The 22,559-nt window shown below is 37.6% G+C and overlaps 5 protein-coding genes across 13 annotated transcripts; 3 read left to right on the top strand and 2 right to left on the bottom strand.

Annotated features, from left to right (window-relative positions):
• The first annotated feature begins 874 nt into the window (after nucleotides 1–874).
• LOC110842069 lies at nucleotides 875–6,428 on the top strand. The gene is made up of 13 exons (XM_022087783.2): nucleotides 875–946; nucleotides 1,045–1,187; nucleotides 1,245–1,299; nucleotides 1,396–1,480; nucleotides 1,559–1,713; nucleotides 1,800–1,936; nucleotides 3,244–3,422; nucleotides 3,498–3,695; nucleotides 3,806–3,915; nucleotides 3,995–4,247; nucleotides 4,401–4,540; nucleotides 4,649–4,754; nucleotides 4,837–6,428. Exons 1-13 carry the CDS (start codon nucleotides 875–877, stop codon nucleotides 5,388–5,390), a joined length of 2,187 nt encoding a protein of 728 aa, XP_021943475.2. The 3' UTR covers nucleotides 5,391–6,428.
• LOC110842067 (poly(A) RNA polymerase gld-2 homolog A) lies at nucleotides 6,042–12,496 on the top strand. Of its 3 annotated transcripts, none has more exons than XM_022087779.2 (8): nucleotides 6,042–6,179; nucleotides 7,536–8,102; nucleotides 8,288–9,091; nucleotides 9,259–9,466; nucleotides 9,551–9,685; nucleotides 9,768–10,393; nucleotides 10,484–10,599; nucleotides 10,699–12,496. In XM_022087779.2, the coding sequence occupies exons 2-8, from the start codon at nucleotides 7,540–7,542 to the stop codon at nucleotides 10,887–10,889; spliced, it is 2,643 nt and encodes an 880-aa protein (XP_021943471.1). In that variant the 5' UTR covers nucleotides 6,042–6,179; nucleotides 7,536–7,539; the 3' UTR covers nucleotides 10,890–12,496. The 3 variants fall into 3 exon arrangements, with proteins under 3 accessions (XP_021943471.1, XP_035702279.1, XP_021943472.1); XM_022087780.2 differs by lacking the exon at nucleotides 6,042–6,179 and adding an exon at nucleotides 7,273–7,411; XM_035846386.1 differs by lacking the exon at nucleotides 8,288–9,091.
• A 98-nt stretch (nucleotides 12,497–12,594) lies between these two features.
• On the top strand, nucleotides 12,595–16,121 carry LOC110843287 (TRAF3-interacting protein 1). Of its 7 annotated transcripts, none has more exons than XM_035846390.1 (12): nucleotides 12,595–12,913; nucleotides 13,015–13,132; nucleotides 13,225–13,636; nucleotides 13,711–13,948; nucleotides 14,025–14,052; nucleotides 14,158–14,383; nucleotides 14,496–14,639; nucleotides 14,704–14,830; nucleotides 14,906–15,055; nucleotides 15,132–15,343; nucleotides 15,406–15,491; nucleotides 15,591–16,121. In XM_035846390.1, the coding sequence occupies exons 1-12, from the start codon at nucleotides 12,779–12,781 to the stop codon at nucleotides 15,899–15,901; spliced, it is 2,187 nt and encodes a 728-aa protein (XP_035702283.1). In that variant the 5' UTR covers nucleotides 12,595–12,778; the 3' UTR covers nucleotides 15,902–16,121. The 7 variants fall into 7 exon arrangements, with proteins under 7 accessions (XP_035702283.1, XP_035702285.1, XP_021944943.1 ...); XM_035846392.1 differs by having other exon boundaries at nucleotides 14,305–14,383; XM_022089251.2 differs by having other exon boundaries at nucleotides 13,711–13,942.
• LOC110842068 (neuronal acetylcholine receptor subunit alpha-7) lies at nucleotides 15,929–19,835 on the bottom strand. The gene is made up of 9 exons (XM_022087781.2): nucleotides 18,755–19,835; nucleotides 18,521–18,642; nucleotides 18,397–18,441; nucleotides 18,187–18,299; nucleotides 17,866–18,088; nucleotides 17,037–17,220; nucleotides 16,793–16,945; nucleotides 16,494–16,666; nucleotides 15,929–16,386 (listed from the first exon to the last, which is right to left on the bottom strand). The coding sequence occupies exons 1-9, from the start codon at nucleotides 18,831–18,833 to the stop codon at nucleotides 16,150–16,152; spliced, it is 1,329 nt and encodes a 442-aa protein (XP_021943473.1). The 5' UTR covers nucleotides 18,834–19,835; the 3' UTR covers nucleotides 15,929–16,149.
• A 144-nt stretch (nucleotides 19,836–19,979) lies between these two features.
• Nucleotides 19,980–22,473, bottom strand: LOC110842070 (neuronal acetylcholine receptor subunit alpha-6). The gene is made up of 8 exons (XM_022087784.2): nucleotides 21,927–22,473; nucleotides 21,740–21,857; nucleotides 21,614–21,641; nucleotides 21,382–21,539; nucleotides 21,164–21,300; nucleotides 20,668–21,090; nucleotides 20,380–20,546; nucleotides 19,980–20,310 (listed from the first exon to the last, which is right to left on the bottom strand). Exons 1-8 carry the CDS (start codon nucleotides 21,997–21,999, stop codon nucleotides 20,122–20,124), a joined length of 1,293 nt encoding a protein of 430 aa, XP_021943476.2. The 5' UTR covers nucleotides 22,000–22,473; the 3' UTR covers nucleotides 19,980–20,121.
• Nucleotides 22,474–22,559: the final 86 nt, after the last annotated feature.

The following is a 22,559-nucleotide window of genomic DNA, read 5'->3' on the forward strand; positions in this document are numbered from 1 at the left end:
ACACTCCCCAACTACCAACAGTATCTTAACAGAATTAATTAAACTCAACATTCAATTACCGCAGTCGGAGGAGACGAGTATATTACCATTATACGTGATTATATACTGCCACCATGCATTGCTATCATCACGGCGAAGGTGAAGATGAGGATGAGTTTCGCAAAACGCAGGAGAAAACAACTCAACAGAACAAAGCCCCCGTCGCAAAGAAGAATCCGCGAGGCATGGACATTTCCATTCGGTTTTTTGACAACTATAATCGAACCATGGACAGGCTCAAAAAATCATTGGATGCCATCAAAGAAAAGCAGCATGACCAGGTACATATTTCTCTGCACACGTTTTTGTAAAATATAATATTATTAGCAATATGGTTAGTTTTGTTATGCGTTGATTGATACCTGTTAGGATGCAGCCGTTAACTTTGGCGTGGGGTATGTTGAGAATAAGAAGATCACGCATGGAATTTCCATTGGTGGTGTGTGCAGTGGAGTGTATGGTGCAACTGATATCGTCTATAGTAAAAGATCTCAGGTATATACTCACAATATATACTCCATAATTAAAAAATGCATATTTAATACATTTCCCACCCGTAATAAATAAATGAACTGGTCATTGAAATTTCACCATGATTATGCTTCATCGTGATTAGGAATACTTGATCGTTACAAAAATGGGAGACGTTCTTCGCTTCGACTGGGCTGGAAGCAAGCTGGGAATGAGCACTCCGAGCAAGAAATTCACAAAGTTCATCCACATTTATCAAACCGGTCACTACATTTGCTACAACCCGGGTAAAAGCTTCTTTTACATTTTTCGGGAAGATTGGACGGTGGCACTCGACACAGTGGCAATATCTCGCATCGATAAAATGTATTACGGAGGAAGAAAGACGGAAGAAAATGCCTTTGAATTTTTCATCGTGAGCGGGGCAACTCTAAACGTAAAATTTTACAGCAAACACGGCGACAGCTTTTTTATGATTCTCACTTCCCTTGAGCAAAAAATAAAAATAAACTGAATTATGTCTCTTCTTCTTAGAAATATTCTTACAACCCAGCCAGTAATGTCATCAGTTTGCAAGACGTCCTAAAAATGTCAGACATTGAGGCTGAAAATGCAGAGATTGAAGAAGTCGCGTTTGATCAGCCGATGGACGACAAGAAGCAGTGGATTTATTTGACGTAATACATACGCCATATGTGTATGTAAAGTGGCATAAAATATACTTTTTTTGAAAGGTTCAAGCAACACGCATCCATTATTGATGTCACAGGAAGAGTTCACGGTACGAAGGTGAGAATAATTAATTTCTTCTTGTAGAGTGTGTACTTCTTAAAATAGGAAGCGAGTGACAATATCATAATAAGTTTTCCATTGTTCAATGTTTAGAAACACCTCCATAAGCACCGAATCAGTGCAATTGTTGCATATGGATCGTCCGAATTTGTGGTAACTGGTGATGAAAAAGGCATTTGTAAGAATGATGTTACTTGTCACTCAAAAACAACTTGAGCAATATTGGGTGTTGAGTAAAAATGACTCATGTTGTTAGTAAAAATGTGGGGAACTCGATGGGCGCTTATCACAGAAATTCATCCGCAAACAGCCAAAATCACTCATCTAATTGAACATCCGAATGGACGTGCTGTACTTTCATTTTCAGCAGACCAGACAATTTTTGCATGGAGTTTAGACAGCAAACTTAAGGTCTGTCTGTAATAACTACGAATGAATACATATCAAAATATTATACGGAGATAATAAAAATAGCGTGATTTTTAATTATTAAACAGTTAGAATCCATGAAATGTCCTGAAATAGTGGAAAGAATTGCAATAAACACGGAAAGAAAGGCGTTTATAATTTCTGGACCAAGAAAATTGGTGTTATTCAAGATGGACGTATTATTTTTTCCACTTTCCCAAATGAGGTAGTTTTTAGTAGCTTTTACTGTGGATGAAGTTCTAACCCTGCAGACTTATTACACCGCTTTGTAGCATTAATTTCACGACGTCACCGGTCAAAAAAATTTTTTCCTCCAAACTGGTCCAAAATAAAAGTCTAGCATGGGAATAGTATAGAAAAATTATTTTTAGCGTTCTATGACCCCTGGGTCATGAATTAAGGGCCCCTGAAGGGTCAAATAGCGTTCCCTGATAACCCCATGCAAATGGGGTATCAAATTAATCCCCTGGACCAGGGGAACCAGAAAAATATTTTTATAAATTTTTATGACCCTTGAGTCGTGAACTAGGAGCCCTTGAAGGGTTAAATATCATTCCCTCACAACTAAAGGCAAGTGGGGTATCAAATTAATCCCCTGGACAAGGGGAACCCAAAAAATATTTTTCTGGATTTTTTTGACCCTCAGGTCAAGAGTTAAGGGCCCCCGAAGGGTCAAAACAGTAACCATGGTAACCCCATGCAAGTGGGGTATCAAATTAATCCCCTGGCAAAGGGCAAGCATAAAAATATTTTCCTGATTCCCCTGGTCCAGGGGATTAATTTGATACCCCATTCACCTTAGTTACCATGGTTACTATGTTGACCCTTCAGGGACCCTTAACTCTTGACCTATAGGTCAAAAAAATTCAGGAAAATATTTTTATGCTTGCCCTTTGCCAGGGGATTAATTTGATACCCCACTTGCATGGGGTTACCATGGTTACTATTTTGACCCTTCGGGGGCCCTTAACTCTTGACCTGAGGGTCAAAAAAATCCAGAAAAATATTTTTTGGGTTCCCCTTGTCCAGGGGATTAATTTGATACCCCACTTGCCTTTAGTTGTGAGGGAATGATATTTAACCCTTCAAGGGCTCCTAGTTCACGACTCAAGGGTCATAAAAATTTATAAAAATATTTTTCTGGTTCCCCTGGTCCAGGGGATTAATTTGATACCCCATTTGCATGGGGTTATCAGGGAACGCTATTTGACCCTTCAGGGGCCCTTAATTCATGACCCAGGGGTCATAGAACGCTAAAAATAATTTTTCTATACTATTCCCATGCTAGACTTTTATTTTGGACCAGTTTGGAGGAAAAAATTTTTTTGACCGGTGACGTCGTGAAATTAATGCTACAAAGCGGTGTAATAAGTCTGCAGGGTTAGAACTTCATCCACAGTACACCTATGTTTAATTTTATATATAATTATTGCAAAACAAGCAGTAGGTAAATGTTGTGTGTGTGCAGAAAGCTACATGTAAATATATAAATACAAGGCTATATTGATACAGTGCACCTCTAAGCAGCGTGGGATTAACGTGGAACCCAGAATTTCCCATCAGAACCGTCGTCTACACCCAAGACAACGCCGTAAGAATAATTAACCCTGTGTCAGGTCGAATACTTAAATCTGCACTTGTCAACCCACCCAAACCACAATTAAGCAGTTTAGTGTACATACCTCAATATGGTAAGTATTATTCACTTGTCACACAAATACTTAATTGTTAGAATACATTTAAACGCTTCCTACCCTTGGTTAAAGAAACAATCTACGTCCTGAAGACGTCAGCAGAGGATCCAAACTCACTGGAAATCCAAATTTTTGATGGCACACAGAACCCATGCCGAATTAAGGAGACTTGGAGTGAGATGAAATGGGATACTTCAGTGACAGCAATTGCTTTGTTTGATTATCATAAAAGTCTCATTGTTCCCGAAAAAGGACTGCTCTTCACTGCAAGTAAGTATTTCTACTTAAACGGCTAAATTAAATCAAACTAAATATTTATGTTATTTTGCTAAATAAGTACATACTGATAATTGCTTTTGCTTCACATCACCCATAAATAGAAAAACAAGCTGAAATTACAGAAGCTGTGACTTTCCTTATTGCTGGAACGCGAGACGGTTGTCTATGTAGAATTGACCCAATATCCGGTCACCTTGAATACAAAACTGAAGTAAAGCTTTCAGTTGACAATAAATATGATGAAATGTATATTAGGCAACGTACATATTTATTTTGCCTACTTTTTACAGTGTCACAAGGGCCAAGTGAACCAAATTGAGATAAACCCGGAACTCAGCCAATTTATTAGTTTGGGAGCTGAGCCCTCGCTCAGATTGTGGAAGGTAGAGTTGTCCAAAGAGGAGCAATTCGTGCCCCTACTCGACATTTCATGGAAATATCCGATAAGACATGTCGCCCATGTTCGAGAAGTTCTAGCCTTCGCATTATCACATCATGATTCTGGCAGCCACAAAGTTGTAATGTTCAACACATCTGAAACCGGTAATAATAAATTAGGCAAACAGGAGCCAATTTCTGCTAATCTCAATAAAAAGCAAAATCAACTTCATTCACAGAGTTTGCATTAATTTCCGTAATGCCAATGGAAAAGGAGATTCAAATTTTTATTTGGTTTGGTACTGTTACATTCCTTAGAACGGCACGACCACAGGCAGCACTTTGCCCATGCTAAGGAAATCCTCTCACTCTCGTCATGCAGAGAATTGATGCTGTTTTGCTCAGCTTCAAAAGATGAGACGATTCGAGTTTGGAATGAAAAAGCAGAACTTGTTCGGGTAAGGATTTGCTTTGGAAACTTAGCATAGGGAAAAAATAAGATTAACATTAAAATTTGTGTAGTGTATTGTAATATGGTGCAATTAATTTGCAACTTCCTCATGTAGCTTCTTGTTCTCAACTGGTGCCCTTCGTGTGCTGGATTTGGAACGAGGCAGGGGGATATTCTGGTCGGAATTGATAACAATCTTCACGTGATACCCGCGGACAAATGTACATATGTCAGACATTCCCTATAATGCATTCACATGTAGTTTTCGAATATTATGACCATGAACGCTGACCATGGTTGCAGACTTGTCGGTAATCTACAGGAATCGGGCCCTGATGGACGGACTCACAGCGGGGGAGAAGGAGGGGGCGACTCCACTGAATGCGGCGAGGTCGGGCCAGGACCCGAGGATGTACCTCGTTCTTGAGGAGGAGGATCGGTTTGAGAGGGAAGCCAAGGAACGGGAGAAGGAGCGGGACAAGGACAAAAGCAAAAAGCCTGCCGAACATGCAAAGGAGCAGCGCCGGAAGCAGAGCGAGACAGACTTTATGGAAGAAAAAATCCCTCCTATCGGACCATTTCATGAGCCCAAAGACTCCCAGAGGTCGCAAGACTACGCCAAGTACGCCTTCTTGGAAGAAGACCTCAAACAAATTGTAGAAGGCAATCACCAGTTTTCTATCTATGTGCCAGACTTTCGAAAAATGACAAAAAAGCAGTTAGACGACTATGGGAAGACTATTTTCCCTGAAGATGGGAACAAAAGAAAAATGTTTGCCTCCGAGTCGAGGATTGATTGTTTGCATGAGATGGAGAAACATGCCAAAGACATTGGTAACAACGAAGGCAACATTTGAACAGGCCCGATTTCTGCAAACTAATTGATTACGCAAAGTAGGTATTCTTGTACATTAGTGTGCAATTTAAGTGTAATGACCTGGGGCATTTTGCATACCTTGATTTACAAATATAAATATGACAATAAATTTAAATAAGAGCAGCTCCATACAGTGAGATGCCTCAGTCATTAACCACGGCAAATTTTGTTGTATGCAAATCTTGTAAAACTGTACGTAGCTACATATGTGATTTTAAGATGATGCGGAAGATATAGTCAGTGGTCGACATTTACTGCCCAGTGTCCCGATTTCCATACTAGAGAATTTCTTTATGGAAATGAGACGTACTTATGATGTGACAGGAGAACCTAAAATATATGTTGGCATTTATTCTCTCTAATAAGCAAAGAATGCCGGCTTTTTCTTATTTCCAGTGCAGTTCTCTTCTGTCAGCTTCCCATCAACCATACATTGATTAGTGAGTGAGCAATGAGGAATATGTACTTTCCCTCAAAATATTAAAAGTGGATCGTAGTGAATCTGGATCACTAATTTCAAATACTCACAAAATTGGTTGTGCAGCAGTTGTTTTTGATAAATGCTCACTATATTGCTGACACCACCCCCATTAACTCACAAATACACATATACATAGTCACGACGAAAATCGTCTTTTCCCTGGTGTAACTTTAATATTTAATGAACATAACTAAAAGCGCAATTTATTTTGGACTTATTTGCTCGTCCAATAATTTATTTACATAAAAAACAGTAAAGGTCTACATATAATAAACTTTTAAACATTTGGTGAGTACTTTGTTACATAATGCCATTAATAATATAGATTAATATGCACGTATGATATGCTGAGCTGACCATTACTGAATTATCTAGGTGCTGTGTAAGTCATATAAATTATTTAGGTTAAATCAAATCCTTTGATTCAAATCCAAATCAAGTCCACCATGATTTAATTTTGTATAATTCATGAATGTTGTGAGGGGGAAAGTGGAAAACGTTAAACTATGTAAATACAAATACGATTCCTTAATTTAATTCGTAGTGTGTTGACGTTCATAGCTTTCATATCTTCCAGCAAACCAGTCCAGCGACTTTATGGAGCCTAAAAAATTTCGCTGAGTTAAAAACAAAATTAACTGAAAATTATGATGCATCATGATACCAACAAGCACTTTGCAGAGTAAAAGCACTAGATTTTCCATTTTCACTCGGGGTGAGTTGGGTCGCCCATCTCTCTCGCGCCACCCAAACCATTTGTCTCTCTCTCTCCTTTTTCCTGCATGTGTGTTTTCCTCGGGAATCAATTCTTCCTCGGTGTTTTCTCCTTTTCTGACCTGCTGGCTTCTGCGCTGCGTGACATTTCGTCGTCCCACAACAACAAGAGGAATCCTTCTCACCCACCCACTGTCCTCCTGTCCAAGAAGAAAGGTCACCACAGGTCACAAGCAGGGAAAAGGAAAAAAATAGGGAATAACACGGAGAGTAAACATTGGGTCCAATTAAGGAGTTGGCTCCTTTTTGACATTGAAGGAACCCACTTTCTTGGGTTTTGTGATAAGTAGATAGAATTAGACTAAATATAGACTTTTGTTGACTGCAATCATGTAATCATAATAATTTACATTAGCAGCGAGTCGTTTCTCATTTGTTGACGGGGATTTGCACCTTCGATCGTGCAGGCGAGCGAGGCGTTCGAGAGTTATATGGAGGGAAGAGGTTGTGTTGCAATATGTCGGTTGGGGGGTGTTCTGCGGTGGCTTAGAAAAGACTGATAAAAGGCATATCATACCGGTCTAGTCATTTTCCACTAATCTGGTCTTAACTGATCTGAAGAGTACCTACCTCTGATAGATACTAGATTATACTACATACTTGACACTGTATATTCGTTGCTGATAGATAGAGTAAATTTCAATATATAGTTCAAAAAGACAACTATCCTAGTCATCCAGCAATTGAAAAGACGGACAGAGAGGTTCGGGGGTGGGTGTATGTATGTAGTTTGGTCAAGCAAAGAGGTGATGAACACATTTTATGATAATTTGTTTAAGCATCATATTATTGCTGTGACTGATACATAATATTGCAAATATGTAGTGCCTCTTATTAAAGTTTCTTTAATACTTTTATATATTTTTGCAGGAACATGAAGTCTTGGTTGAGACATGGTTCCAGATCGCCGAGTCTGAGCTCAAGTGGGGATTGGCAAGAAGATGAACAATCAATGTCGTCAAAATATTCTTTCAGTCACAATTCCATCACTGAAAATGGCTCAAACAGTGGTGGTGTGCTGCTTCACCACCAAGAGCCAGTAATCTCACTGGTAGAATGCCAAAACAATTTGGCTGAATCAGTCCAGGATTCCACTTCAAATGGTGCATGCGGTCCTAGCAGTGGGGGCGGAGGGACCGGCAGGCGGCAGTATTCTGCAGAGTACAAAGACTACGAGCCCGAAGATGGCAAAGATGATAAAAAAAGTTATCATCACAACAACAATCATTACCGCTACAATAATCAACAAAACTGTTCAACAGGATTTTATGGACAGCAGTACGGTAATAATAACAATGGAAGGCGAAACAATCTCTATAATCACCGCCAATACGGCAACAACAATGGATATGGAGGAGGATATAACAATCAACGGAGACAGTACACCAACAACAATAATTTCAATAACTACAACGGTTTTCGAAATTATAGGAATAAGTAAGCATACGTTTATTTATTTATTACTTAATATAACTCATTCTGTAGTTACTTGTTTGGTGTATCAAAGTAGATTTACCTTGTAGAGTGTTTATTGTTGAAATTTGTTGTAAATTTTCCAACATTTGTTTGTTGCATTTTGCTTCAGTCTTAATTTTTTTGTTATTATTTTCCGACCATAACAGCAGGAGACAATTTCAACCTCATACTGATTACTACCACCACCACCACCACAACAACAATCACCAGTATCACAATAATTATCCCCACGACAGTACTAATAATGGCTACTACCCCCGGGGTGGCACAAGGGGGTTCTCAGATTTTTACACTAATAGTTATCGTCGAAACAACAACAGTGGAGCAGGTACTCCTCTGTCTTCTCCCGAATTCGAAGAGTTTCTCCCATGGGCACCTAAACGTGGGTGTGCTCCTCTAGAAACCGGAACCTTCTACACGGGAGGAAACTACTGCAACTCAAATTCAAGGAATTGTAGCCCGGACAATAGCCCTACAAGCGACATTAGCGGAGGGTTTCCAGTTACCGGGCAAACACGTGACATTGTTCTTAATAACGGTAGCATCATAACAGCCCAGAACCTTGGACCTTATGATTATTTGGTCGGGAATCAGCAGCAGAGCATCAGCAATAATAACAGCGGTTTTCCCTACTCTCCATACACGGGGAACTATTTGTATGGTTGTACTTCTATCAGCACTGCAAGTGCTTGCGAGCGAGAATCAGCAAGCAATAAAAGTATTATGGTAACTCAAGTAATGGGACCTCCTCCTCCTCCCCCTTCCGTGTCAACCACATCATCCCGAGCTGCGAGTCGCACCGATAGCCCTGCTGCAGAGACAGCAACGGACTGGCCTGATGACTCTACGGATGGTAGCGACTCTGAAGGCGCTGGCACCTCATTGAGTACCAGGTCTCAATCTCCCGAAGAATATACTGATCTAACATTGTCAAATGATGCAAGCTTCAGGTGTGACATTTTGTGAACGTTTTGTTTGTCATTATTCTGCTTTTAATTTGCTTTTAATATGGATTTCCGTGTTTATTGATGCCTCATCTACAAATAATAATTACTGTCACATGAATAAATTTTGGACACACATTCCTTAAATGACTGAATATTTTCTTCCCTTTAAGATTTTACGACAACTTTGGCGTCATTGGGAAGGATTTTTCACCAACAACATTTTGTCTTGGTCTCCCAAAGGGTCGATTTCCTCACGTATCTTTCCCACGAGAATGGTTTGAGGACTTGGAACCAGATGAAATTATCCAACAATTCAGCAAAGTTGTCGACCCAAAAGAAAAACCATTCAATGTTATTGTGGAGAGCACCTTTACGGCGGTAACACTTTTTATTGATTAACTTAATTCATGTGATAATTATGTAAATATAATCATAAATCATCCTATACACATACATATATAGTTGGACGTGGCCATTTGGACCAAGTTTGTGGAGAATCAACAAACAATGGAAACGTTCCGAAAGAAGGTTGAACTGTGGAGAGATGTATACCGTTTGGTCCGATTCATGAACTTTACTCCGGAATTCAAATATGACGTAATTTTTGCCCAAATATTTTTATGCAAATATTTTTTTTTCTGTCTCGATGTTAAACTGACTTTTGTGGTTTATATATTAGGCAAGAAACTTTCCATTTTTCGGACTGCAAGTGGTTGGTTCAACAATGTCAGGATTTGGTAGTAATGCTAGCGATGTAGACATGTGTTTGGTTATCAGAGACACTGAAGTGGATCAACGTTACGAGGCTGTAGAGCGACTTCAGGCTTTGTCACAAACCTTGAGCTCTCTTCCATTCGTGGAGAATGTTGAGATGATTTATGCCAAAGTACCAATTCTCAAATTTCGGGACTCTAATCGACGACTTGATGTTGATCTCAACTGCAACAATTTCGTGGGAATTCGTAACACTCATTTGTTGTACGCTTATGCACAAATGGATTGGCGCTTGAAACCACTGGTGCTCATAGTCAAGTTGTGGGCTCAATTTCATGGCATCAACGACGCCAAGATGATGACAATTTCAAGCTACTCTCTCGTATTAATGGTAATCCATTTTCTTCAGCATGGGCTTGATGAGCCGGTCCTTCCCAACTTACAGAAAGAATATCCAGAGAAATTCAGCAATTCCACTTCAATCCTGTTGATAAAAATTCATGAAGAAATGCCGACATGGAAAAGCAAGAATGAAATGGGTCTCGGGGAGCTGCTGATTCTTTTCTTGGAATATTATTCTAGAAAGTTTGAGTATGTCGTTTGATACTTGTACATGTATTTTTTCCACATACTTTGAAAATGGGAAGAGATTTAAAAATTATCTTTGTTGGAAATTTGCAGTTACACGAGGAACGTGATCTCAGTTCGTGTGGGTGGTACAATTACTATGCGACAGGCGGCTAACCATAAATCTAACAAGAACGACTTTCATTCATGGAAGCTATTATGTGTGGAAGGTATACCATGCATGCTCAACTATATAATACAATGTTGTTCTTGTAATTCTGATTAGGAATTGTAATACTACAATCATTGTTTTATTGCCTTTATTTTAGAACCGTTTGATCGTACCAATACTGCCCGGTCAGTTTACGATAGGCTGATCTTTGAGAGAATCATTGTCATATTTTACGTATCCTGGCAAAGATTGCTGGTAACTCGACTACTCGATTCCATATTTACACCGTTCCCAGAAGAAGAAATTCGGTCTGTTGTAAGCATCGTCGCCGCTAGACTACTTCGTTGATTGATGGTGAGATCATGCATATATCTGTGGTCGTTCTCCTCTTTCTCTCTCTCTCTTTCAAACGTCTACAACTTCGCAGTAATTATAAAGTGTATGTGATATATTAGTTATTCTGATTTCTGAAATTTGGTCTCGTTTCCACTGTAGTATTCATTACAGAAATTCAAGAATTTAGCGCATTATAAATTCAGTTCATGTTTTCAAGTTTTTTTTAATGCTACGGCAGCCAATATAATATCGTTAGTTTTCCACCACTTCCTATTATCACACATCACACACACACAATACTTCATGTTTTCTGCTTAATTTGTGCCGTAGAAATTATAGAAACACTATCAGTACTATAAAAGAACAATACATGAAGAAGGGAACCTGGATAATAATATGAACTATTCTTACCATGTAAATAACCACCATGAAGATTAACTACTATTCTGTATACCCTACGTCCCTCTTTTTCTATGTTGTGCTATCAAATAAGAAACTAATTAATGTTTTTGTCGACAAATTATGTACTACAACTGATAGCGTAGTGGTGGCTGTGTGTGATAGTTCAGATTAAAAAATTACTCAATATAAATTTGTTTCTCATGTCGGCAGCAAGTTTTACGAAACGAATACTTGGCTGTGTTTGTAAGTTATATAAGATGGTAATAGTCGAAATTCGAAGGGTCTGAACAATACAATACATCTAAACTATGAAACAATAATTTGTATCCTCAATACATACATACAATACATTCAGAACAATATTTACTACCGAATGACAATGATAATAACCAAAATGTTTTTATTAAGTAAAATGTTTGGAGGAAGATTACGAAACGATTACAATAATTATTATATTAGTACCAGTAAGTCACAACCTGCAAATAAGTCGGATGAGGTTGTGCTGCTGCGCCAATGACTTTGTCCTAATCCTAAACCTAAATCTAATGTTATTTAAATAAACGTATCATTCATTCATTGTCAATCCCATCCATTACTATGTAATAACCTGAAATGATGATCTTATAGGGATGAACAAAAACGATACATATCATGTTCGCCTTTTTTCATAAAGAAATGGATTAATATTCCAAAGTTTCAATCTAGACCTATCTATGTACGTATAAGAATATATTTGTAATTGACTACGCAAATTTATTTAATACTTAATCGAAAACTGAAATTCCAATCTTAAAAAAATATTTTGTCCGGTTAGAACTCTACATTCGTTCTGTGCCGATCTGTGAGTCGTCTTTCCAATCTGAAGGGCGTGGCGGACTTGAAGTGTTTACATGTTAGAGCTCAATAATTCATGCATGGCGAATTTACCGTTATTATGAATTGATGGCTATTCTTGTCTTTTCAATTCCGTCGCCCCTTCAAACCGCATGTATTAAGAGATGATGAGATCATACTAGATATTAAGACTACGAAAACCCCTTCTAATAATTCAAATTGGCCTTGTTTTTTTAATAATTTAATGTCACTATCAAAATTGTATTCAACATAAATAATTATTTATAGCATTTAATTGATTCATTGTCTAATTTGTCAAAGCATCCAAAATCAGAAAAAAAGATTAAAATTTTAGAATCGGGCTGTCGTCCCTCCCAAAAAAACTAAATTTTTTTTTATTAAACCATGAAAACTATACTTACGACTACGAGGGCACCGATCAAATAATCGTTCTTTTATTCTATGTCATATCATTCAACAGTAGACCCATATTTTCCTTTGTTTTTAGTTTACCCACTCGAATCCCGATACGGTTTGTTTGCATCGCTGTCCCTGGTTACCACAAACTTCATCGCATTGCACTGGGTAGACTCTCATTTCAACCTCAAACTATTCACATATCGAATTGCGTAGTAAGATAAAAAAAATAGTTAATTTTTGCAACAATGGTTGACGCCGAGCTAGGGAAGTCTATCAAACAGACTCAAGACTTGTTGGGCAAGTATGTGAAGAAACCCCCGTTGTCTGAAAAGAACTTGAGTAGACCACCATTTCGATTTCTCCATGATGTAACCACGTCGGTAAGCCTGCCGTCATATCTGAATCTGATAGTTAATTAAATGAGAAAAATCAAAATGACAATATGAAAAATTTTTCTTATATTGCATTTGTACCTTTCTAGGTTATCAACGGTACTGGATTCATGAATGGCGTTTTTGACCCCAATGAGCTCGATTCTAACAACATGTCCTCCCGAGAAGCGAAAACAGAGTTTATGAGGAAATTGATTACAGCCGTGAGTAAGTGTAATTGTCGTACTTGCTGAAAATCACTATTGACTTATTATTGACAAATTTGGTGATTGCTGATCATTATCAATGACTTTTTGCAGACGAGGCTACTGGAGAAGACGTGCCGGTGAAAATTTCTAAAGTTTTATCTGGCCACGAACCTGAAAAGACCAATATTCTCCTACAAGCATTAGCTCGTGCCATTCAAAAGTTCAAAAGTGGTAATGATTCTAAACCACCTGCAAAAACTACTGCTCCAACAAAAGTAAAATCGAATGAAGTAATGGGGGTCTCAAAAACAAATGCCGACAAAAAGTCTGAAAATAAGCCAGCTGCATCTACTAAACCAGATACGAAAAATTTTGCTGGGAAAAAGCCGGCACTCCCTCCTGCCAAGAAACCTTCCGGAACAAAAGCAGTGGACACTACTAAGACTAACAAGAAGCCTGATGGAAGTAATCGTAATGCGGGTGGTTCTAGTACAACAACACAGAAAAAGAATTTAGATTCCGAGTAAAATTATTTTATGCACTACTTACGTATTTACATATATACAGTTCCAACGTACATTATTTGCATCATTCTAGACAAGCACTTGGAGGGTTGTTGCAACCAGGACGAAGGAAATCTGTAGCTGAAGAAATCTCAGAAATAATGGGGACCACGAATTCTGAGGGGATAAAGGAATCCCAGAATCTTGATAATGTCCCTGTTGTCGAGAAATTTGCATCAGACTCGACAGTTGCAAATAGTACTTCTTCATCATTGAAACGACAAAACTCGTCAATATCTAAAGTAGGACAAGTTAACCGAGATTCGGTAAAAGTACGCATTCAAGTTATACTTTACATCATTTAAAATTTAGCAAGATGTAAAATCATTCTCATCATTTCTATTTTAGAACTCCAGTCGCAATGAATTACCTGACGGTAACAGAACATGCATTAGACATTCTTTTATTATTTACGGTTCTTTATCTAACAAGTTATTTTGGAATGAAATTATATTTTGTGTTATTTTATTGTGTCCCAAAGATATGATTCCTGTTGAGTTAAACATGCATGAACGAACGCCTGCTAATAATCTAAATGAGGACACTTTACTATTGTCCGCTCCTGTTGGCCAGTCTGGTGACCCTGGTCATCATGACAAAATTAATGAAGATATTTTTTCATCCTCAGCACCTCTTGAAAATAAGAAGCCCGTAGAAGTCCAAGGAACAAACCTGGAATATGATGAAGGTGTACAAACAACAAAAAAGTAAGTCTCATATTTAATTTTCTTATATTAAAAAATGTTCAACTTGATTAATTTTCAATGGACAATATTTTATTTTTTTCATATTCATATGCATGCATGTGTTCATATGTAGTGATCAAAGTTCAAGCAACACGGTTCAAACTAGAACCTATGCTGGTGCCGATCGCTTGAGTTCTGCAAGACCGCCCAGTGCTCGTCCTGCTCCCCCAAGACCCAAGACTTCTCTTTTTAGGGATGCAGAGGAATCAAATTACAGGTCCAAATATTTGCGTATTTAATTTGCATTCATCATTTCACATAATTTTTTCAAATAATATTAGGCCACCGACAGGGAAAGTCACAAACGTTTTGCTGGACAATTCTGATATTGATGAGGATGACAATTTTGTTGTTCGAGAGGCGGCAGTAGCACAAGGTCCAGGACTTGGAGGTGTTGACGAGACACCGGTAACATTAAACTACCAACTTTTAAAAATAACTAAATACTGATGGGTTTCGTGTGCCATTTGTAAATATGTACAGGAGCTTGCACTGGCCACAGGAATCAAACTTGACGTTGACAGCGCATTGGAAGAGTTAGCACCTGAGGATCGAGGACTATTGGTAGATCAAATTTTGGAGACACAAAGACAATTAGAAAATCGTGACGGTGGTGCCAACAAGAAGGACTTGGTATTATAAGATCTATTATTTGAATAGTTATAAATTTCTCGTGGTTCTCAATATGTACACATTGTGATGCATTTAGGGAAATGATCTTGGAATTGGTAAATCTAGAGAGACCTCGAAAGCAGAAATCGAAAAGCTAAAAAATTTGCTGCAAGAATGTGCAAGAAATGCAAATCCATTGGGCAAACTTTTGGATTATGTTCGAGAGGATATTGATGCAATGCAAAAGGAGGTTGCAAAATGGCGTGAAGAAAGTAGATCATTGGATTCAGACTTGTTAGCTGCCAAGCGGTAAGATGTAGAATCTAATATTATGTATCATCTAAACTATATAATTACCTTCTCTCACTCAGGATGGCTGAAGCAGCGTTACAGCCGATACACCAAGAACTGACCGAGGTAGAAGCCCGTGTTCAAGACAAAGAAGATGCCATAGCTGGTAACTCGCTATATCTATACACGTTTGTAATTATGTTTGAGACAGTGTTTGTAAGGCTAAAAAGTTCAGATTTTAAATTTACAATATTTCAATTGGCAGCAACTAAAATGTCTGTAATCCGGCTACAAGAGCGCATTGAAAAAATTCTTAATGGTTTGGACCGAGTACAATCAAGTCATGGAAAACTACCAATTCCATCCGCTAGTCAGCTAATGCATAATGAACCCTCTGCTATAAAGCCACGTGAAGATAATCACTTTCAGCGTGAAGGAGGTAACGCTTACTCTAGCGGCTTTAGTAGTTCGATAAATCGACTGGCACAGGCAACCCCAGGTATGAGACCAATTAGTCTTTTTTCATCCTCCACTGATGATTTGGACCCAGATAACTTTGATCCATTCAAGAAATAATATTGAGGGTAACACAAATATGTATAATAAGCTTTAAAGTGATTCTTGACAATTTATAACTTAATGTTGTTAACAAGTGCATTTTGGAAGGAACATGAATCCTCCAATAATATCAGTTGTACGTACATATACATTAGTGAACGTTTATAACTTCCTTATTGATAGTATACCTACGTACATAAGTATAATACGTTTCAATAAAAAAATGTGAAACTGGTAATTGTTGTGTGAAATTGAATTCCCCCATTTTAGGCTAAGCACAGCCCTAAGGTAACGCCAGAGACAATGGTGTAGATGATGAGCGTCAGTCTATCAATCATAGCAGCAAGGAGGATCCATTCTGCATTTGCTGAATATGGCATTTCTGTAACAAGAGGCGTTGTATGATCTTTGTCACTATGGTCAAAGCTAGGTCGTCCATTTTCACGTGGAGGTTGCATTTCTACTCCTTCATCATCATTCAGTCTTGAATGAGTCATTGAGACCTGCCAAGATCAAACTCGTTCATTACATGTACATGTGCACAATTAATACAAACTATAATCATAAAATGGCTAGTTATTTACATAAGTAATTAGAGAATTGCGCTTACGTATGGGACAATATAACCCAGTCCAAGAACTTGGGCAAAACTCGCATTGCAAAACATTCTGAAGCACTGGGGAGGACTGGACGCTCTTCCGTGGTTTCGAGAAAGGTTGATCACAATGACTGAAATGACTATTGAGATCCCAATGAGTACTGCATTGATGGAATACAGCAAAACTACAAACAAAAATTCGCAAAACTATCTATTTCATGGTTTTACAGCAAAACTTTAATAAAACTGAGACAATAAGTCAGTTCTTGTTGGTTCGAAAAGTTATACATAATACATGTTAATTAGTTTACCCAAAAGTGGAAGATGGTCCCCAATCGAAGGAAGTCTTGCTTCAAAATAAATGAGATAAATGCACACGATGAAAAAGTTGATGGAAGCGAGTGAAAGTTTTTCGCCAGCAGTGGGAGGCAGGATAAAGACCATAATGTTCACAAGCGTGATGACTAAAATTCAATAATTTCAAAATGATATCTCACTCAATCATTATCACATCATTAATTGTAAGCAGTTATTTTTGGTAGATTGCGCGGATACCTATGATGGGCAAAATTATAGTTGCTGCGTATGAAGGAGAACTTCTTTGAATTGTAAAGCTATATTTGACCACGGCATATGGTTCTTCACAACAGGCGTAATATTCATTATCTTTTTCAGCAAAAGTCTTGATCAAATTCCATTCTGAGTTGGGCACATACAAGTTGGAGTCAATAGCGTGATTCTAAAAAAAACTCAGCATTGTTAAAATAGTTTGATTAATTCGAACCAATTTTTTTAACAATTCGAACTAATTTTTAATTCCAACCAAACCAGCATACTACTTTTATAGTAAAAAAACCTACAGGATGAAGTGTTGATTTAAAGTGACTAAACTACTACAGATATTACCAACTACTATTCGTAATACGTAGTAAAAAATCTTCCCATGATTTAGCATGCAAAATTTCAGCTTTTTTACCAAGTTCAAAACCAATATGGGTCACCATACTGCTCATCTCTTAATTCCTAATTTCCTAAATACTCCTAAGCTTGACCTCATATTCTTATATTTTAAATTTTAAATTTTAGTCTTCAACTACTACAAAATTCGGAAATCTGTGGGGGTAACCCTACTAGGTCCTTCTAAATAATAATTTGGTCTTTATGACACTGTATTTTTACTTTAGTACACAAATACGACTAATGCCCCAAATATCCCAGAGCCATTCCGAACTGCCCGACTTTATGACCCCCACCGGTCAACCGCTCATTATCGAGCTTTGTTCCTGATTTGTCCCATACTACATGTGTACCAAGCTTGGCTAGAATGATGGTTCCATAAGCCTTGACTCGGGCTTAAACGTGTTAAAATTAAAAATTAGCTCACAGGGTTTGATGCAATATTTGACGGCAAATCCAAGTCAACTTCACTTCCCGAATGTGTCCAAGATCCCACTTTTAAATTACACGTGTGTTCATCAAACGGCCAACGGATCATATTCATACCACAGTGAGACGTCAACTTTGCAGGTATTGTCATAAGCACCAGACCATCAGGCTTCACGATAAGAAGAAACTCACCGTAGTGAAATGTTTCAGTTGGCAAAGCACTGCGAAAAAATTAATAAAAATAAATGTCTAGCTCCAACTAAGGGCCTAACCCTAACTAAGTTAGACTAATGAGTTAACTGTCTTGATTTTAACTTGCTTATTAATTAGGATAATGTCGGGCTGCCAAATCTCGTGACTTGCAAATCGTAAAATTGTTGTATCATTATCCGAGGAGGTACGATTCCATGCGAGACGATTATCTGTCCAGCTCTTTCAAGTCCATGTGCATATAAAATTATGATTATATAAAAATATTTCTAGAAATATCACCACAAATTCTCAGATTATGAATTCCAAGTTTTAATACCATTGAAAACCAAACGTTTGCCTGAAACACTTGTTCAGTTTCCTCCTATTTTAGTTTAAAACAGCAATGGGAAATTATGAAAATATTAATCACGGCCAAGATGTGTACTTGTATATATGTATACCAGTAAGAAGTGCGTAAGTGTCAATCCCATGAGGATTTTGATCGGTCCATTGTCAGAGGATCGTGGTGGCACTTTTGGGTCATAACTCTCCATGAGATTAGTCCTTAAACTGACCGTATCACCTGCGTCAGACAAATAATGGCATTGATTAACATGATTTCTGTTCTTCATTTAATCACTTCCAGTTTACATTAAAAAATATTTGCATGTTTATTGTAGTAACACCGCACTTACACAAGCCACTAATTATCAGTTGAAAAAATGTGGCAAGAGGAACTATGAATCTCCAGTTACCAGGAATCATTTTTGTCATGATTGATCACAGGATTTTAAGAAGGAAGTCATCAAGTGTGCAATTTAACCAGAGAATAATGTATATCTAACTAAAGCAGCCTGGTTCGAGAGAGTCAATTTCATTGCTCAGAGTTACTCTAATGCTGACTAAAGTTCATTCTTAACGGCACTCAACTTTTAAGTAATTTACCTAAATAATCAGAGAAATAACACATTTATTTACTTGGAGGATTTATTTTACTTAAATCTTAAAATAGAAAGTTATGTACATGTCAAATAAATATCTATTTAAGTATTTATTTATAACGATAAACTGTCACAATCATTAGGAGCACAAACTAAGCTAGATAAATATCTAAATACTATTAAATTTACTAACTCCTACCAAGTTTCTCAGGTTTATGTCAGAAATGGTTTACTGGTAAGCAGTGTGCCTCTTATATGTAAGTTACATATAAGTACGCGTACTACGAATGTGAAGCCAACCATTACAATTTGCATAATATTTTTACTTGGCTAGTATTGCCGTTGATGCACACACATCAACTCAAACTAACAATAACAAAGTGTTGTTAATAAAGCTGAGCACGAAGAATCTTTCAACTGACGACCAGCTATGTAACAAATTGAACAATCTTTGTGTTTCAAATATCATGGTCGTGTCTGGTCGATTAATATGCTCTTGGACTTGGTCATGTTCAATTCACTTTTGTTCCCATCAGCTCAGCATCCAGTTCGTCAGAATATAATCAACTACATGTTCAATTCCTCAGTTGTAAAATCACCCCAAGCTAAAGAAGAAGAACCGGTGATACAGAGCATTCACACATGTTCGTATCAGCATCAATTCTACAGCACAAAACTGGCCGAGTTTGAACTCTAGATTTTTTGCAAGCTTTTCCATCCTACACATCTTTTAGCAACGAAAGTATCATCATAACCATACCGTCGGTTCTAGCTTAGAAGCGTCCAAAGCCTTGCACAGTGTGTGGGGCTGGAGAACTTGTGTCTGTCGTTCGTAAGAAGGTGCTACCAGTAGATGAAGATGCGAATAGTGCATGATTATTTGATGGAAAATAAATGAATGTTTACTCTTCACACCCGAAAACTTCTGCTACAAGCAGATTTTTTATCTACAAAAGCACATGGTCTCACATTCTGTTTGTAACTTTGATGTCGAAGTTTATTTTGTGCATTTTTCTTTTATTCTTCGTTTTTTTCAGGTGTAACAAGATCCATCAAGCAAGATGTAAAATGATCATCTCCGACATAGTATACGATTGATACTCAAATTATTGTTAGCTCCCTCAACAGAAACAAGCCAGAAGAATAAATGTGATTGTGGAATAAAGCACAAATGACAATCGATCAACGGTAGCTGCCAAAAGCACCCATTCTGACACTCTTCCCGTCCTAGTCTCGGCAAATTCCCGACTTGCTTCCGCATCGTCTGTTGTTCTTTTCATTATGCTTCCGCCAATTTGTGATTTTCTCCTCTGTAAAACGGCGTGTTTCAAATTAGGCACTAAAATTCAGCCATATTTATTTGTAAATGAAAATCTTACATCGGATGCTTGAACATGTTGGAGACAAAGAATGGAAAGAAATGTGGGGTTGTATATGGGTTGGAGAAAACGGGGTGGAGTACTGGATCCGATGAGGAGATTAATCACAAGCGCCGACGTGAGGATATTCAGTGTAACCAGAATGAGGTTCCAACCATACAGGATAACTTTCAAGAAATATATACCGTTTGAAATGGAAATTATAGATTCAAACAAATTATGAACATTTTTAAATTATTATCGTTTGCTTATTGTTCATTCATTCATTCATTCATGTGCATTAAGTACCAATGTAAGGAACGTGATCAACTTCTGGAAGCCGTGTCCTGAAGAAAATTAGAAACAAACTGATGACCAAAAAATTAACGGCAGCCACAGTGACCCTTCCCGTGCTATCCGCCGGTTGCAGAAACAATACCAGGTTGACAAAAGAAATCAAAACTGCAGGCAAAAAGACGGTGTAGGTGTAGAGTGATGATTTCCGCTGAATATTGAATTGGTATGTGATGGAGGTGTAGCTTTCGTCTGGACAACATTCGTACGATCGACTTTCTCGGATGGCCTTTTTATCTACTAGTTCCCACTCCATGTCCTCTTTTTTGAAATCTTCCAATACCTTGACTTTCTCATCCTCGCCCTCCACCTTCCCAAATTGCATGTCAATCTCAGTCGAGTCATGCGTCCAGGAACCGAGTTTTACCGTACATTTTTCTAAAAAGTTCAACGATGGTAATAAAAAATGTTGCAAAATATTTGCCCCCCGATTTGTAGGAAAAAAACTTACGAAGATCTCTCGGCCATTTGCGAAGGTTCAAGTCGCAATATACAACAAATTTGGAAGGAGGAACCCAGCTAACAGTTCCATCTCTGCTTACGATAGCTTGAGACAGCCCATAGATATTCAAATTTGTAGGTTGTGCACTATATACTTAAATAGGTACAAGTTTAATCAAGTGTTAGTTATGCTTCTCCACCATTAATCTAAGACCAATATAAGTGGACCTGTTATAAAGAAGAATGTCAGGGAGCCAAATTTCACTCGATGAAAAATGTATCTTTCCATTTCCAGACTCATTGTTTTCTGGCTGCCACGCCAATCTATTGTCTCGCCAGGAAAAGTAAGGCCAAGCCTCCAGTTCAAAAGTTTGCTTCTCTTCCTCCTAATTAATTGTTTTTTATTGATGAGCTCATTTTTAGCTATTGTAATAAATATACATGGTCATATTGTTCTTACGATACTGAAGTGTGTTAATGTTAGTGATCTAAAATGTGTATATTTAAAAATTTGATTCGCATGAAGTATTGCATTTAGTTTTATATGACTTCAATTTCGTTCTAGATAAATTAATGTCTGACGTACCCAAGGGTCACGGTGACCAAGCTTTCGTTGAACTTTCGATTTAATTTAAAATTGGGCAGAGCAAGTTTATCATAATTTTTCAACATGGAGATCCGTCGGTTTGGGTTTGGCGTCCCTCCTATTGTTGAATCACATTATAACGGTTTACTGTACTTTGGATTGAAGACAATAAAAATTTCTTGCTTACCCCAAACCAACTTAAATAAGACGAACCCGAATACGACAAGCCACAAGATGATCCTGACTGGGATTTTCTCCATTCTCGAGTCAGATAAATAAAGGAAAATAGGATCTCGTTTTAACCGTGTATTTGCATAAATAATATATTTTCGTCACTCTATTCGAAACAAAATTCTTAAAATTTTGTTTTACTTTCTGTGTATTTGAAATGTAAGTGTGTATGTACGTAAGGGCAGAGTGCGTAGTATCTTGTTGACACACTCATCGACTGAATTAAGCATAAGCATGTATGGACAGTTGACACCAATTGAAGCATTTAAGACTTTAATTGGGCGGATGACGGAAAATTTGCCAACTAATAATTTTCGTCTTCTCTTCACTTGTTTAAAGTGAAGAGTTTGTGTATGTTGGCTGCGTATTTTTGCCAAACAAAAGTACGTACGTGTTATGAACTTCATAATATGAAGTACGATCCGGTTGATGAAATTGTGCCATGCTGAATGTCTACATATACAGAAGGTTTTAGCTGCATAAGTTTTTACAGTAATTATATATTTCCTGAATATGAAAATCACGGATCAATAGCGATCGTCTTTCAAACTCAATCATAGTTTCATCATTCGACTGCAAAATTATTTTT

This window comes from Folsomia candida, unplaced genomic scaffold (genome assembly GCF_002217175.1).
Source record: "Folsomia candida strain VU population unplaced genomic scaffold, ASM221717v1 Fcan01_Sc001, whole genome shotgun sequence".
NCBI classification, from domain to species: Eukaryota; Metazoa; Arthropoda; class Collembola; order Entomobryomorpha; family Isotomidae; genus Folsomia; species Folsomia candida.